The 16,802-nt window shown below is 36.4% G+C and overlaps 2 protein-coding genes across 6 annotated transcripts; one reads left to right on the forward strand and one right to left on the reverse strand.

Moving 5' to 3' along the window:
- Positions 1 to 2,218: 2,218 nt before the first annotated feature.
- Positions 2,219 to 9,059, forward strand: LOC109185614 (protein STICHEL). Of its 2 annotated transcripts, XM_019335562.1 has the most exons (7): positions 2,219 to 3,220; positions 3,254 to 5,073; positions 5,398 to 5,617; positions 6,418 to 6,957; positions 7,610 to 8,324; positions 8,554 to 8,635; positions 8,710 to 9,059. In XM_019335562.1, exons 1-7 carry the CDS (start codon positions 2,764 to 2,766, stop codon positions 8,806 to 8,808), a joined length of 3,933 nt encoding a protein of 1,310 aa, XP_019191107.1. In that variant the 5' UTR covers positions 2,219 to 2,763; the 3' UTR covers positions 8,809 to 9,059. The 2 variants fall into 2 exon arrangements, with proteins under 2 accessions (XP_019191107.1, XP_019191106.1); XM_019335561.1 differs by having other exon boundaries at positions 2,220 to 5,073.
- Positions 9,060 to 9,121: 62 nt separating this feature from the next.
- On the reverse strand, positions 9,122 to 14,665 carry LOC109185615 (2-C-methyl-D-erythritol 4-phosphate cytidylyltransferase, chloroplastic). 4 transcript variants are annotated; one of them, XM_019335564.1, is made up of 11 exons: positions 14,062 to 14,665; positions 13,879 to 13,956; positions 13,361 to 13,416; positions 12,592 to 12,671; positions 12,309 to 12,385; positions 11,358 to 11,435; positions 10,508 to 10,576; positions 10,240 to 10,308; positions 10,089 to 10,135; positions 9,703 to 9,793; positions 9,122 to 9,452 (listed from the first exon to the last, which is right to left on the reverse strand). In XM_019335564.1, the coding sequence occupies exons 1-11, from the start codon at positions 14,278 to 14,280 to the stop codon at positions 9,387 to 9,389; spliced, it is 930 nt and encodes a 309-aa protein (XP_019191109.1). In that variant the 5' UTR covers positions 14,281 to 14,665; the 3' UTR covers positions 9,122 to 9,386. The 4 variants fall into 4 exon arrangements, with proteins under 4 accessions (XP_019191109.1, XP_019191108.1, XP_019191111.1 ...); XM_019335563.1 differs by having other exon boundaries at positions 12,309 to 12,391; XM_019335566.1 differs by lacking the exons at positions 9,122 to 9,452; positions 9,703 to 9,793 and adding exons at positions 9,857 to 9,888; positions 9,922 to 9,980 and having other exon boundaries at positions 10,050 to 10,135; positions 12,309 to 12,391.
- Positions 14,666 to 16,802: the final 2,137 nt, after the last annotated feature.

Genomic DNA, 16,802 nt, shown 5'->3' on the forward strand with positions numbered 1-16,802 from the left:
CTTTTGTGTTTCGCTCAATTTAGTCCTCCATTTGTTATTCCGTCAAATTGGTGTTAAATAAAGGGACAATTCAATAATGTCAATATTGATCTCTCTTTACTTTCAACTTGTGAAGTGCGAAATTCCTCTTTCTTGTACGAATTACACCCAGAATTACTCTCGGACCTGCAAATCAAATTTTATATTCGCAGTTTTAGGAGTAATTCTGGGAGTAATTCGTAAAAAAAAAAAAAAGGATTTCGCAGTTCACATGTCTATGAGTAAAGAGATGCCAATATTAAAATTACTGAATTATCTATTTATTTAACACCAAATGGACAGAATAACAAATGAGGGACTAAATTGAGCAAAAATACAAAAGTCTTGGACTAAATTGAGCAAAAATACAAAAGTCTTGGACTAAATTGAGCGAAACACAAAAGTCAGAGACGATATTAGGTCACCAAAATCGTTTAGGACGATGAGAAAAACCACTATAGTCGAGGACGATTTTGAGTATTAACTCAATTTCAATTTCATTCATCCTTAAATATTTTTTACTTTCGAACATAATAAATGTTCGTGATTATCTACAGAAAAAGATAAAAGGAGAATAGATTCAATATACTTTGAATTTCTTTTTCTTTTTATGGATAATTATGAGTTGACTGGAGTCTCATGCAGTTTCTTCATCTAAGTTCGGACCCTACTGTCCCGCTCCGGCTGCATGTCTACGCCTTTAACCACATCTATCCAAACTCTCAATAATTAATTATTTGTTTTGAATTTTCACTATTTATAAACATTAAAAATGTTAATTATACTAATTACCATTAGTTAAGTCTCAAAGTCATTTGTTTAGTAAATAAAAAGTTCCACTTAAAACTTTTCATAAATCAATAATTAATATCCTTTTCTTATTCATATCTTCGAATACTTCCGACCACGTCACCCACAAATACCAATCTATCTTTCATGAGAAGACAATACCACATTCACTCGATCTATATTGGAAAGAATACTAAAATCTCTCATGCAGTCTAGTGTCTGAATATTTGTTACATCAATGAATAAGTAAATAGATAAATAAAACCTCAAATTTTGATGTCTTTATGAGTTTTAGACGATATTTGCTCAATGCATTCAAATCTATTGGTATAACTTATTCATTTAAATCATGCATTGAGATATAGCTACACACTTCATTCATACAATTACAAATTAGCATATGAAATATATACGTGTGTCATTACTATATTCTTGAGATTTTTCTACAATCAATTAATAATATCATATCGTATACAATCATGTATATTATTTCTTATTACATTGAATACTATCGGTATCTAATCTTATACCATACTATTGATATTATATTGAAAAATAAATAAATATATTATTGTTGAATTTTTAATTCAGAAGGACAAATATTAGTTGAGTTGCAATTAGGGGTGTTTATTTTGTTAATAACCAACTAAAATTAATTAATTTGCAAAATGTTGTAACCATTAACCGAGTTAAAATTCTTATTTCCGAACTAATCAAACGAAATTTCTTTTTTCATATTAATCGGTCGACTAAAGATTAACTGAAATATTTTAGTCCAATTTTAAAAAATTATAAAATTTATAAATAGAAATTTTTAATTTATATTTTCACACAACAAAATAGTCATTACATCAGTATATATAAATGATAAAAAAATTTAAAACTAGTCTAATAGTATATGATTTATGAATTAAAACATAGTTGGTGTGGTGGTTCAACACCACGTCCCTTAAGCATGAGGGAGCAAACTATTTGGCCAGTCCCTTACCACTTAGTGTGCTGACGATAGGAACGGATATTAGTCTTCTGGCTATCGGCTTCAAACTCAATTAATCATTAACTATTAATCGAACTGAATATTTCGATTAAAAAATAAGTAATAATTTTTTTATTCGATCGGTTAACTGTATTTTTACGGAATTGTACACACCCCGAATTGCAATTCTTTTCAAATCATATATCACATTTTTATACAGTAATTTATTTAAGTTATTTACTGATAGCTTTCAAAAAAAAGTTATTTACTGATTATTTTTTGAAAATTTGTTTGCATGACAGGAGAAAATATAAATAGTATTAAATAAATACATAAATGAATGCATTCAAAAAATACATAAATGAATAATCATACTTCAATTAGAATGTAGCATAGGTGCCTTTAAATATTTACAGAAGTTATCCCTGACAGAATGCCCACAAATATTTACAGTAGTAATATATATATAAATATATTTTCAAGAATCTTCAAAAATTGAAGACAGATTCCTCTTCATGTGTGTTTGGAGGGAAAATAATTTTATTTTTCTTGATTTTCTAAAATTTTTTCTTTAATTATTCATCCTTGTAATGTTCTGTATCTATACTGCCATTGTTGAAGCACCACCACCAATCCACCATTCTTATTCTTTCACAAGCTTCTTCAGTTCACTCTGAAAACCCTAGTCCATGTTCTACTACCTAGCTCAAGCTGTACATTCTTGATTTCATCTTCTCTGGCATCATTACCCACTACGGCGGCCCCTCACCCTACTCTACCCCCCTATTGTAAGGGTAAATTTATTGGGTTCACAAAGTTGGGGAGCTTTTTTGCCAGATCTGTTTCTAGTTTGACATTTGTTGAGTTCTACTTTTTGCCCATGTTTCTTGGATTCTCTGAATCGAATGCGGTGTTTTAAATGAGCGAAGCGAACCCTTTTAGCGGAAGTGGGTGTTGAAGTGTTTTTAGTAGTAAAATCGATGTCTTCAGAAATGCGCCGCCGCAGCTACGGCGGAGGTGGTGGCGGTGGCGGTGGAGGGGGAGGGGGGAATAGTTTTGATCCGAGCAACTTGCATTTGAAGAGGGAATTGACCCAAATCAAGAAAGCTGCTAAGGCGCTTAGAGATCCCGGAACCACCTCTTCCTGGAGGTCCCCTCTCGGCTCTGCTAGATCCACTCTTGCAGGTGATATGCTAAACTATAACTCCAAACACCATTTCTTTCACCATCATAATAACGTTGATGATGCTCTCAATGTGATTGGGGGCCAAGAAGGTGAACCCACTTTTCGGATCGAAAGAAATGGAAATCCAGAGAGCCATACAAACAGCAATGCCAAGGAGAAGGAGAAGGAAAAGGAAAAGGAGAAAAAGGTGTTTTTGCATAATTGGAGGTCACAAAAATCTGGGAGTGAGAGGAGCAGAAGGAGAAGAGGGGGTAATGGAGAGGATTGTCTTGGAAATGGGAATGGAAATGGAAATGGGAATGGAAATGGGTCGTCTTCTACCCCAGAGGAGAGCGTAGAGGATAGCCTAAGCGATGCTCGAAATGGTGGGAATGATTCCAAGAGTGATACCTATGCAGTTGATAGGTATGCTTCAATGATCTTAAAGTGTAAAGATGCCAATTTTATGCCATCCATTAGGCGAAACATTAAGAAAAAATCAAAGAAAACCAATTTTTCCACGGCTATTTTGAGGCATAACAGTGAGAAGTTGCAGCAACAGATGGCTTCTAGTAGGATTCCACGACGAGTCTTGGAGGGTTTGCCCGGTTTAGGCTTAGGTTTAGGTGGGGATGACTCTACTAGTTTGGTAGATCAGTCCGAAGATACTGAGGATTACTCTAATGCCGAGGATTTTAGGAGATTTTCTGCAGCCTCGCCTTTGCTTGCTAGGCTGAGGAGTAAGAACTGGGCTTATTCATCTTCTAAGTTTAGAAACAGTAGAAGAAGAAGAGAGGATTCTTCATATACATACAGTACTCCTGCCTTGTCGACTAGTTCTTATAACAGATATGGTGTTAGGAATCCAAGTACCGTAGGGTCATGGGATGGCACTACCCAATCCTTCAATGATGGCGATGACGATGATGAAGTGGAGGATCAGTTGGATTTGCCAGGTAGGCATGGATGCGGGATTTATTGCTGGTCCAGGTCCTCCAGGAGGTCAACTCCAAAATATAGAGCAGGGTACGGGAGTTGCTATTCACCCTCGCTTTCAGACACGTTGAGGAGGAAAGGGAGCAGCATTTTCTGTGGAAGCCAAACGGTGTATCAAAGAAGACGTCGCAGATCATCGTTGGATTACACCAAGAGGAGACATGGCTCGAGGGCTGTTGCTCAAGGCCTCATTCCGTTGCTAACGAATGGCGATGATGGTCCAGGAGGGTCATCGATGGGAACGGGAATTAGTGATGATGAACTCTCCACAAACTTTGGAGAACTCGATTTGGAGGCGCTGAGTCGGTTGGATGGAAGGAGGTGGTCTACAAGCTGTAAAAGTCAGGATGGGCTCGAGCTAGTGGCATTTAACGGGGAAGAAGAAGAAGAAGAGGAAGGTTCCCCTGGAAATATCAGAAGCCTGTGCCAGAAGTATAGGCCTACGTTTTTCGAGGAGTTGATTGGTCAGACTATAGTTGTCCAGTCCCTAATGAATGCAATTTCGAGAGGGAGAATTGCCCCCGTTTATCTTCTTCAAGGTCCACGTGGGACTGGCAAGACTTCAACCGCGAGGATTTTTGCTGCTGCTCTAAATTGCCTCGCAACAGAAGAAACTAAGCCCTGTGGTGTTTGCAGGGAATGTTCCGATTTTATTTCTGGAAAGTGCAAGAATGTTAGAGAAGTCGATGGCACCAACAAGAAGGGAATCGATAAAGTTAAGTATCTTTTGAAGAGTCTATCTGTAGCTCACCAATCAACGTCTTCAGGGTACAAGGTTTTTGTTATTGATGAGTGTCACATGCTACCCTCAAAGACTTGGTTGGCGTTTTTGAAGTTTCTTGAAGAACCACCCCCGCGTGTTGTTTTTGTATTTATTACCACCGATCTTGACAATGTGCCCCGTGCCATATTGTCTCGGTGCCAGAAGTACCTCTTCAATAAAATTAGGGATAACGATATAGTGATCAGGTTGAAGAAGATTGTTGGTGATGAGAAATTGGACGTGGAACCAGAAGCGCTCGAGTTGATAGCTTTAAATGCTGATGGATCACTTCGAGATGCAGAAACTATGTTAGATCAACTCAGTTTGTTGGGGAAACGCATCACTACTTCTTTGGTGAATGACTTGGTGAGTATAGAATGTTTCGTTTATACTGTCTCTCTATCATTCTTTTTCATTTTAGAATATGGTGAGACTGGTACATAATTGAAGCATGTGTTCCATCTCAACTAAAAGTCTGATAGTTGGATTGCACATTAACGGTTATATGCTCAACATACATAGCCCCCAAGGATAGCCAGTATTTTATTTTGCAATTATATTTGCTGTTATAGTACATCATACTCAACTTTTAATCGAAATGTTGGTAACAATTATGCTTGAAGTCATTTGATTAATTGATTGTAAGTTGAATGTGTCAAGCTAATTCGCTTATGTACATTTTGTCCAAAGGTTGGGGTAGTTTCAGATGAAAAACTACTGGAACTTTTGGAGTTAGCCATGTCATCGGACACAGCAGAAACAGTCAAAAGAGCGAGAGAATTATTGGATTCTGGCATTGATCCAATAGTTTTGATGTCGCAATTGGCCACTCTCATCATGGATATCATTGCGGGAACTCACCCTAGTATTGATGCAAAACCCACCGATTCATCCTTTGTTGGAAAGAGTTGTAAGTGCTGTTTCCATGTCAATACATTCTTTACTCGACTTTCTTTTCCTCATCAAACTGATTGCTAATCATGTTCGTTTCTGGGTTTAGCTTTCTAGCAACAATGATATCACACACTTCTGCCGTTGCTAGAAGAAATAACATTACAAATTAACCGAAACAAACATGTATAGTTTGAACAATTTAGGGTTATTTCACTCAAAATGATGTCGTTTTGAGTGAAATAACCCATTTAAAAAAGAAGGGAACAATAACTAATTGGCCGACTAGGCGACCTAGTTGGTGCCTAGGAGGCCTAGGCGGTCAGCGTCTAGGCAGCCTAAGCGACGCTTAAGCGGCCTAGTTGACCGCATAGACGGCCAGCTGCCTAGACCATCGATTATGGTGATACGCTAGGCAGCCGGCTAGCGCCTAAGCATCGATTAATCGGTGCCTAGGCGGGATTTTAGCAACACTGAGTGTACCTTCAAACACAATGTATGTTTTAATCACAATATTAGCTTAGCTCACAACTTAAACCATCTCTCCGAAGAAACGGTACAAACTTTAGGATCAAATAATTTTGGCATCCTTCAAGAAGTTTATCTGTATATGATTGATTGTATGCACTAGTGCACTATGGACCATTTTTAATTAGCTAGAGGCTTTTTTGCAAATTTGTATTAAATGCACTTGAAGTTGTCTTCTAGTTAATGGTTCATTTTTCACTGAGAATGTGGTATTTATCCTATCTGTAGAGTGTTGAGCTCTGAACTTTCTCGTCATAAATTCTATGCTAACAAATATAACGAATGTTTCAGTATCTGAGGTGGAAGTGGATAGACTGAAGCATGCATTGAAGCTTCTTTCAGATGCAGAGAAACAATTAAGGGTTTCAAGTGAACGCTCTACTTGGTTCACCGCAACCCTGCTACAGCTAGGTTCTGTTCCTTCCCCGGATCAAACTCATTCCGGGAGTAGTCGAAGGCAAAGCTCCAAAGCAACAGAGGAGGATCCTTCTACTAGTACGTTTAGAGAAGTCGTTTCCCGGAAACAACAGAAAGGGGATTCTTTGTATGCACCTTCTAAGTTAGGTTCTCCCTCGTCCTTTGCAAAAGGCAGTCATCGAATCTCGTCAAGTAAAGATCTAGGATACGCGAAGACCACTCAAAGCAAACTGATATCAGGAGAGTCATTAGCCTCGCAGGATGAACTTAAGCTTGGAAAGACCATGCCTAGAAGTGTGAATACAAACATGTTGGACGACATCTGGGTTAGATGCATCGAAAAGTGTCATTCCAATACTTTGAAGCAGCTGCTTCATACGTGTGGAACTCTCGTCTCCATGTCTGAAATTGACGGTGAGTCTTTTTTGGTCTTTCTATAGCTTCCACAGTGATAATTGACAGTGAGTCGGTCTGTTTGGAAACCTGAAAATGACTTCTGGAAAATGTTTTCCGAGTTTTCACTGTTTGGATACAGTAGGAAAATCCAGTCAACGGAAAACATTTTCCGTTGACTGGGGAAAATGTAGGCAGTTTTGCGGAAAATGACTACGCCAAAATTTGGTGTAAGTCATTTTCCACCAACATTCAAAACATGGTTGCCAACCCGGGGTGGTAGCTCAGATGTTAAATGAGTTTTCTTTGTGGGGGAGAATTTCGGGATAACCCGGATTTGACTCTCAAAAGTGATGATTCTCCTGGGCCAGCTCCCAGCCTCTCAGAGTGAACGGGGATTAGTTGGGTGGACCTGGACCGTTAAACGGACAGAGAAAGACCCGGTCCTATATTTTTCAGAATGCAACCAAACACGGGAAAAGAAAATGTTTTTGGAGATTAGTTGGGTGGACCTGGACCGTTAAACGGACAGAGAAAGACTCGGTCCTATATTTTCCAGAATGCAACCAAACACTGAAAAAGAAAATGTTTTTCGGGAAATTAGTTATTTTCCTGATTTCCAAATGAACCCTTATTTATTTATAGGATAACTCATCTTTGAACAATTTTACAGGTGTTTTTGTTGCTCACATTGCATTTCGGGATAATGAAATAAAAACCCGAGCAGAGCGGTTCCTAAGCAGTATCACAAATTCGTTTGAGAATGTTTTACGGAGAAATGTAGATGTTAGACTTGTTTTGTTACCGGAGGAGGAAAACTCCGCGAGCAGTACAAAACTAATTACTTTACAGGATTTGAGTCCAAAGCAGATGGATACAGCTAGCATCATAAACAAGGAGACAACAATTTGCTCTAACGCATTAGGGGAATATTCTGGTCTGGATGCACATCATGAGCCACGGCATGTATCGAGTGGAAGCTTTAATGATCGGGATGGAAATGCTAAAATAAACAGTTCAAAAGAGCGAATTTCAGAAATTCCAGTACAGAGAATAGAATCGATCATCCATGAACAGAGGCTCGAAACTGCTTGGTTACAGGCAATGGAGAAAGGCACTCCTGGTTCACTGAGTCGCCTTAAACCCGAGAGGAATCAGGTGTTACCCCAAGATGGCATTTATCATGATAATCAATTAGAGTCGATGGCTTCCCTTGACCTATCCTCCCAGCATTGGCAAGATGAGCTGAAAGATGAGCTCAAGAATTTGAAGATGAGTGATGAAAAGGTCAATCCCAAAGACCCAAATAATAAAATGGTTGATTATCCCATTTCACCAAGTTTGTTGCATGATACCAGCTATGCAATCAATATTGGCAAAGAAACCATGTAAGTATCAGATTTCTCTATTTATATATGGTTTTTCTTGATTCAACTTTCCCCCCTTAATTTTGGATGACGAGAGAAACCCCATAACCCTTTCGGGTGTAGGTAAACCCGCCTTCTGGCCCAAGCTGGCAAAAGACCACAAAGAAGTAAACCAGCCTAGGTTACCCATAACTGACCGGCACCCCTTTTAATTTTCTGATTGCTGATATCTGTTTGACTGCAAATACAGGGGATATGAATCTGGATCAGGAGCATATGGTTGCAGTGGCTTTTTATGTTGGAATCACACCAAACCTCAAAGAAGGGGGAAGGTATACTTTCTGGATTATCTCATCTCATCACTTCTTTCTTAGCTAGCAACATGTTAAATTTTGTGTGCGTGCAGGTCAAAGGGACTCATGTTCGTCCAAACAGAAATGGGCGGCTTTCATGGTTTGGGGAATGCGCGAAAGGGAGAACAGAGAATAATAGATACCGAAGATGATGATAAGAGGAGGTGAGGAGCAGCAGCAGAAGTTTCTGATTCAAGAAATGGGGTTCTTTTTCCTCTTTCACTTTTATATTTATTCCATTCCTCCTATTCTTTATGGATCTGAAGATTTAGTAAAAGAATGAGATGATGATGTAAAGTTTCACAATCTGGGAATCTGCAATTTCTTCAAGTTGTCATGCCTTGTTTCTCTGCAGCAATCTCAATAATAAATGGTAAAGATAGACATGTTTTTGGGACTGAAACTAGTAGTCTTTTTTCTGTCTTGCACTGAGGAGAAATTTGATATTTGGATACACAATTAAACACATAGAAACTGGGCTTTCATTAGAGATAAAGATTTGCTTTAATCCTTCCTTGAAAATAACAAGTTAAGGTTCATTACATTCTCCTAGTACCCATGATCTCACACCTTGTGATAATGTGAACACTCTGCAATCTTGAAGAATACTACAATGCAACCAACCAACCTGTTCCAGGTTGAACTAAATGTCATTACAAAATTCTCACTCACTGTACATGGATGGATGGATACAAAATATGGGATCAATTCAATTTCAATTTCAATTTAATTATGCATAATTGAAGCGCGCGTTCAATATTCTCTCAGCTAGCAGCATATCATCAGGTGTTGTAACCTGCAAGCAAAAGAGTAGTTGCATATTAAAACAACATACCATAACAATTGGAACTAAAAGCCTAAGTTGATTCTGGACCATAATCTCTTTTCTTGTTATCGGGTGACATAGATATTCGAACCCATGCCCTTGGCATGGAGTTAGCTCTGATACCAAATTAAAGCATGTACTCCATCTCAACTAAAAGCCTAGACTGATAGTTGGATTGCACATTTATGTTTATATATTATGTATGCTCAACAAGGCTGACCTTGATGTTAGAGTAGGAGCCTTCGGTAATGTAGACTGGATGTTTAAGGAGCTCCACAATAGATACATCATCTGTGACTTCAAGACCTTCCCTGGAGAAGGTGCAAAACTTAGCATCAAATGAGGCAGATGATCCTTGAGCTTTGATTACACTACTTTACAAGATTTATTTAACTCGGGTGCAATAATAGCTAGCTAGGTAGCAATGGAACTCAGCATAGCATATTATCCGTAACCGTAATGTTTACTTGTACAAAGATATTGAGGTGACGAATTAAAGGCTATGGTGGTATTAATACAGAAACTAGAAAGCCCAGCTATGGTGGAATGGATTATAGTTCTAGTCAAAACATTGAAAACACATTGCAAATTAGTAATAGAGTGTACCTATTGATTATCTCAAACCCCTTCTTAAGCAACTCGGGCTTGATTACCTGTACTAGAAAAGTTAATCAACTAGCACCATGGCATATGTTTAAGAAAGATTTCTTTATCAAAATACTGTGTGTGTAGTATATATATATTTGTCGGCTCAAACCTGTGGAGTTTGCATTTCCCAGAGGGTTTTCCGGTTAAGAGTTCTCACAACAAATGATTCATTATTTGCCTGCCAAAATAATTCATGCAACTTGTAAAACCACACTGATAATTCCATAATCCATAGGCAAGTTTTTGTTCGGTGAAATTATGGCAACCATCCATGAATGTATGTACATCAAGGGGTGTATTCTTTCTACCACTTTGGACAATTACAAGCTCAAAAACTGGATACGATTAATTAAGCCAATAATCATCATAAAACATACCTCTTTAATTGTTGATTTCGCAGGAACCCCAAGAACTGCTGCTCCAACAAGCCAACCATCCTTTAAGACCTGCAAAGAAATCCACAAAATTGAGAAACACTAAAAAAGGCTTCCATTTATACTATTCTATCTAATAATAGTTGAGTTTCTCTACTCCCCCATCCCCTCAAAAACATAAAAACTAAAAAAGGCATAGAGTTAATACCCAATTTGGTCCCTCAACTATTAGGATTTCACCACTTTGGTCCTCGACTACTAAAGTTGCTCAATTTAGTCCCTAACTACGCAATTTTTACCAAAAATGGTCCATCGACTATTAGGACTTCACCACTTTGGTCCTCAACTACCAAAGTTGTTCAATTTAGTGTCGAGGACCAAAGTGGTAAAATCCTAATAGTCGAAGGACCATTTTATGTAAGATTTGTATATAGTTAGGGACTAAATTGAGTGACTTTGGTAGTCGAGGACCAAAGTGGTGAAATCCAAATAGTTGATGGACCATTTTAAGTAAAAATTGCATAGTTAGGGACTAAATTGAACAACTTTGGTAGTCGAGGACCAAATTGGTAAAATCCTAATAGTCGAAGGACCAAATTGGGTATTAACTCAAAAGGCATACATACAATTATGTCCATTGTTAAGTCTAAATTTTTATACAAAATGCAATTAATTATCAGTTAAGTCAAGCTTGGTCTATTCTTTCATCCAGTGTAATTTATATGCCCACTCTTCACAGATATTATGCAGTAGATCACAAGAACATTTTATTCAGAATAAAGGTACATACAAAATGGCCTCAATATTACCAACAAGAGGAAAAGACAAAAGGACTTTTAGCAAATGAACAAACCTTTTCTACATCTCCTGCCAATACTAGAGGTCTCGCAGCGTCATGTATGCAAATGAGTTCAGAACTCAAATCAACTTCCTGAAAGATCAAAGTAGTATGTGAAACTAGAAGATTAAAAATAATTACTGAGAATTGTAATGATACTAATATGTCCTTAATATTAAAACCAGAATTAATTTCACTTTTTGTCCCACGACTTTAGAGGATCTATCACTTTTGGTGCACAACTTTAAAAGTATTCAATTTTGGTGCCTAACTTTGTTATTTTTATCAATTTTGGTCCTTTCAACCAAATTGACGATGAAATGTTGCCGGATTTTATATTTTTAGGGGTAAAATCGTCATCCCAAGGAAACATCTTCAATATCTAAACAAAATCACTGTAAAATCATATTTATAGGTATTTGATCGATGAGAATAATTGGGAAGACGGACAGAAACTAGACACAGATCTATGAGATTTATAGCATCGACGATTGCCAAACTCTTATATTTCTCTTAACATGATTTTTCTTTTGTTTAGATATTGAATATCTTTCCTTGGGATGACGATTTTGCCCCTAAAATGTAAAATCCAGCAATATTTCGCAGTCAATTTGGTCGAAAGGACCAAAACTGATAAAAATAACAAAGTTAGACACCAAAATTGAAAAAATTTAAACTTGTGCACCAAAAATGATAGAACCTCTAAAGTCATGGGACCAAAAGGGTGAAATTAGTTCTTAAAACCATGAGTCCATGGCTGAGTGACAACTGATAGATATAAATTGTCTCAAACTTCCAAGAATTTCCATGTTAATATTCCAAAGTTCAGATTACGGTTTTCTAGCATGCAAGTGTAGACTGTAGAATACCTCAAAATTAGTGAAACCCCCACTTAAAAAGGCCTTTTAAAAGATAAGGAGTTTGAAGTTCATGAATCTGTAATTTGAGGTAACATTTAGCATGTACCTGAAAACCATTGTATACAGAATCTTGCCTCTCCTTTCCAGGCAATGCAAATTTCAATTCGATGTGGAATTTTTTTCCTGCATCTGAACAACATCAAAAAACTCTAACGGACCATCTGTAATATCTCCAAAGAAGCAGGAAAAATAAAAAATGCAATCTTGAACAAACTAACCCCCTCTCCTCATCACACACCAAACACATAAGGATGAAAAGTCAACTGCACATATTGCTTGCACAAAATTTGTATTACTATTAGTAAATTAATAAACCAATAGCTTCATACCTTCAAAAACGTCATTATAAAACGGATCGCATACTACCACAATTTCTTTCACTTGAGGCAACTTAGAGAAGGTGTCGAAACTGCAACAAGCCAACAAACTTTGAGTTAGAAAGCCTGCACAAAGAGAAACAGATGCAGAAATATTCTTTCGACTACTAAGTTTGTGTGGCTTTGTGTACCAATCATACTACACTGAGCTTTTCCTACTAGACTTCTGTACATACTGAGAGCACCAGTGGAATTTCGATTTTCATATCAACTCAGGTAAGCTAATATCAAGGCTTTGGTGTTAGAGACTATAACCATATCCTGTATTGGTACATAGTTATGATATCAACTTCTCTCTAAGGCTTAAAAAGCTTGGCAGCATAACATCGATAATCAATTTTTTTCACAAGGTTAGTAATATCTGAAGTCTAGCATTGGGAAATGCAAAAACCAATCAATTTTTTTTTTCACAAAGTTAGTAATATATGAAGTCTAGGATTGGGAAATGCAAAAACCAATCAAATTTTTTTTTCACAAAGTTAGTAATATCTAAAGTCTAGGACTGGGAAATGCAAAAACCAATCAATTTTTTTTTCACAAAGTTAGTAATATCTGAAGTCTAGGACTGGGAAATGCAAAAACCAATCAATTTTTTTTTCACAAAGTTAGTAATATCTGAAGTCTAGGATTGGGAAATGAGAAAACTCATAAATCAACAGCTCATTGCAATGCATTTTAGGCTAATCAGTTAATATATTTGAAAGGACAATTTTCCTTGTACCTGTACAATGCAATTGGCTGGCCTAGAAGTGGAAGATACTGCTTCGGCATGCTCACCTATAAGCACAAAATATAAGGAAAATATCATCTCAAAGATGGAAAATAAGGAAAATATTACGTGGACTCCAATTTTCTACCCCCACTCTCAAATTCTTGATGTGAAAACTTTTTCTGGGGACCCACACGATGAAAATAGTCTATCATTGCTTGCCACATCAGGAGTATAAGTAAGGGAGTAGAATTTGGAAGTATACATAGTAGAACTCGAAAAGTAAAAAGTAGACAACAGAGGAGGTTGGAATACAAAGTTGCAGAGACAGTGTGACATACCTAAAAGTAGGTACAGCATTTTACCCAAAATTTGACATATTATAAAAGTGATGACAATGCACACAAATATGCAGAGCTAAACAAAGAGCTATCATGATAGCAATTAACAACAACATAGGCTAAACATGTGCTTAGGGTCACTCAAAAATTGATATCTGCTTCAGTTCAGAGTTCCAATTATACACTTACACCCATTCTTTTCCCCATCCCTCCTGCAAGAAGAATCACTGAAACACTTTTCTCCTTCACTGCAAGATCTGCGCACCGCTGATTACAAAAACAATTGAACTCTCAATATATTGAATTTCATTAAAGAAAAAAAAAAACCCAAATCTTTTTTCACACAAAAGGAAGAATATGCATATAATTTACCTTGTGAAGATCTCCATTGACTCCATATAGAGCAGAACAAGTAATTTTCGAAAGGGAACGCCTTGAGCTTCTCAAAGGAACGATTTTTCCAGTACGGGGATGCAGAAATGAAGGAACCTTGGGACAGTATGAGATGGAATAATGTAGGAGAAAGGATTTTTGGGGATGGGTTTTCAAGAACAGCGGCGAATTGGGAAGACCGAGCTGAAGATGGGACATGGTTGTATGTTCCCACACAACCCACAAAACCTTTGCCCAGCTAGTGACCGAGGGGGCGGAGAAATCGAGCTTTTATGTGACAGAAAACATGGGAAATGACAAAGTTCATGAGGATCCAAAGCAAGAATCCTAGAATAGTTGAGCCACTAAGAAGGGAGAGAAGTGCCTTAGCGGCTCAAATGAGTTCTTGCTTTCGTTTTCGCTTTGAAGGTTGGGAGAGAGAGAGAGAGAGAGAAAATGGAGAAAGGAAATTCTAGCGCATTCGCCAACCTGGAGGCTGGAGAAGGTGATTATCGTCGACGAATGACGACGATTGGGTGAAGAAGAAGCCTGAAAGACGGCAAATTATCCATTATTAATAAGAACCCGAATATGCTGTGCATCAATGGCATTTGAAAATATATTATTAGTAAGCGGGTGAATCTCTACCGTCAATAAACTTGGCTACTTTCTAGCTTTAGTTAAAAACTTGATAGAATAAGGTTCAAATTGGTCATACGTAACATGAAAATACAATTAGGTCATTGAACGAAAAAAATATAATTAAATCACTGAATATTTCAAATATATGTAATTTCACCGGATAGTCGTTATCATCCATTTTAACAAGTTATATGCTTACGTGACAGTGATTTAAAAATAAAAATGATGAGGTGGCCGCCGTCGTTTTATTATTATTTTTATTTAATTTTTTTAATTTTTTAAAATTTATTAAAAATGTCAACTCAGCTACCACGTAAGCAAGTAACCTGCTAAAATTAATAGTAACCTGCTATCCGGTGAAATTGCATATATTTGGAGTGTTCAGTGACGCCTAATTGCACGTTTTTGAAGTGTTCAGTGATCTAATTGCGCTTTTTTTTTTTTTCGTTCAGTGACCTAATTGCATTTTCAGATTACATTCAGTGGCCAATTTGAACGTTATTCCAAACTTGATTGATTCTCTCTTGAAAAAAAATTTTCTTTTAACATCGTTCTCTTTTTCTAAATAATGTCATTGAGCTAAACTAATGCAAAATATTTTTTTTTTTCTAGTTCGATTCAGGGAAGTATTTTTTTTGAGATTATAATTTATTTTAAATGATCAATAAAGACTTCTGTTTAGTAAGTGGAAAATTTTTAAATTTTCAGGAAACATAGAAAATTAAAGAATTAGAAAATAGAATTTTTTTTATTAAACTCAATTCTCCCATTTTTAAACTCTTCGTTCTTCCCATTTTTCATGTTTTTAGAGAATTCATAGGCACAATTCTCTAAATAGAGAAGTGGAAAACACAGAATTCATAAGCACAATTCCAAGCATTTCGAGATTTGAAGAGTCTCTAAAATATATAATGAGTTAATGTCCAAAATGATACTCGATTATAATGATTTTTTTCAATTTTGTTTTAAACGATTTGTGTTTTCGTGTTTTTGCTCAGTTTAGTCATTCGTTTGTTATTCTGTCTATTTGGTGTTAAATAGATGGATAATATTCAGTAATTTTAATATTGGTATCTCTTTACTCCTAGACCTACGAAGTGCGAAATCCCTCTTTCTTTTACAAATTACTCTCAGAATTACTCTCAAACCTACAAATATAAAATTTGATTCGCATGTCTTGGAGTAATTCGTAAAAGAAAGAGGAATTTCGCAATTCGCAGGGTTGAGAGTAAAGAGAGACTAATATTGAGATTACTGAATTGCCCCTTTATTTAATACCAATTTGACAGAATACCAAACGGATGACTAAACTGAACAATACACAAAAGTATGGAACTACATTAGGTCACCAAAATCGTTTAGGACGAAATTGAAAAAATTCACTATAAACGAGGACCATTTTGGGTATTAACTCAATATATAATTTAAACTTCCTTTATAAGGGTATTGTATATATATACTATTGTAAATTCACTTCCCTTTTCAATATGGACAAAAGTTTCTAACATGTACTTCCAACCCATTTTCAATTCAAATGGATTTACTTTGACAATCAATTTCTCATTTACTCATTATTCGTTTTGAGTTGCACAAAACTTGCTTGAGAAGGATTTGCATAGAGCTTCGGTAGTCAACCTAGATTAGTTTTTAGCTTTCTTGGAGTCGATCCCTTCATCGATCAAATAATAATAGAGTTTTAATTGTGAACATGAAGTATATTGGTGTAATTCATTTTAGTAATTGATTATATATTTTATTTGTTTTTTGTGCACTTATTTTTAAAAGTTTCCCTTACTATTTCACTGAGTCAATTCCAGCAATGGTCCTATGACTATTATGATTTTTTAAAATTGGTCCTCGTCTTTTAATTTGGACAAAAAAGACCCTGGACTATTAAATTTGTTCCAGCATTGGTCATTCCATTAACTTTTCGTTTATTAAGCGTTAGTGTAGAGCTAAAATAGTCATTTTCTCTTATTACTTTCTTCCTCATGTGGTGAATATATGTATGTGTTACACGCAAAGCAGAGGAGCAAAACATACATATACTCACCAACATGAGGAAGGTAATACATTCAAATATGTCCTCCAGACGATCA

Source organism: Ipomoea nil, unplaced genomic scaffold (genome assembly GCF_001879475.1).
Source record: "Ipomoea nil cultivar Tokyo-kokei standard unplaced genomic scaffold, Asagao_1.1 scaffold1334, whole genome shotgun sequence".
NCBI lineage: Eukaryota > Viridiplantae > Streptophyta > Magnoliopsida > Solanales > Convolvulaceae > Ipomoea > Ipomoea nil.

Excerpts from the sequence above, each read along its gene's own strand:
- LOC109185614 (XM_019335561.1), top strand. The coding sequence starts at position 2,764 with ATGTCTTCAGAAATGCGCCGCCGCAGCTACGGCGGAGGTGGTGGCGGT. Across the intron at positions 5,618-6,417 it reads ATCCTTTGTTGGAAAGAGTT|TATCTGAGGTGGAAGTGGAT; the intron begins GTAAGTGCTGTT and ends CGAATGTTTCAG. Across the intron at positions 8,636-8,709 it reads AACCTCAAAGAAGGGGGAAG|GTCAAAGGGACTCATGTTCG; the intron begins GTATACTTTCTG and ends GTGTGCGTGCAG.
- LOC109185615 (XM_019335563.1), bottom strand. The coding sequence starts at position 14,280 with ATGTCCCATCTTCAGCTCGGTCTTCCCAATTCGCCGCTGTTCTTGAAA. Across the intron at positions 12,392-12,591 it reads TTATAATGACGTTTTTGAAG|ATGCAGGAAAAAAATTCCAC; the intron begins GTATGAAGCTAT and ends GATGTTGTTCAG. Across the intron at positions 11,436-12,308 it reads CTGTATACAATGGTTTTCAG|GAAGTTGATTTGAGTTCTGA; the intron begins GTACATGCTAAA and ends TTGATCTTTCAG.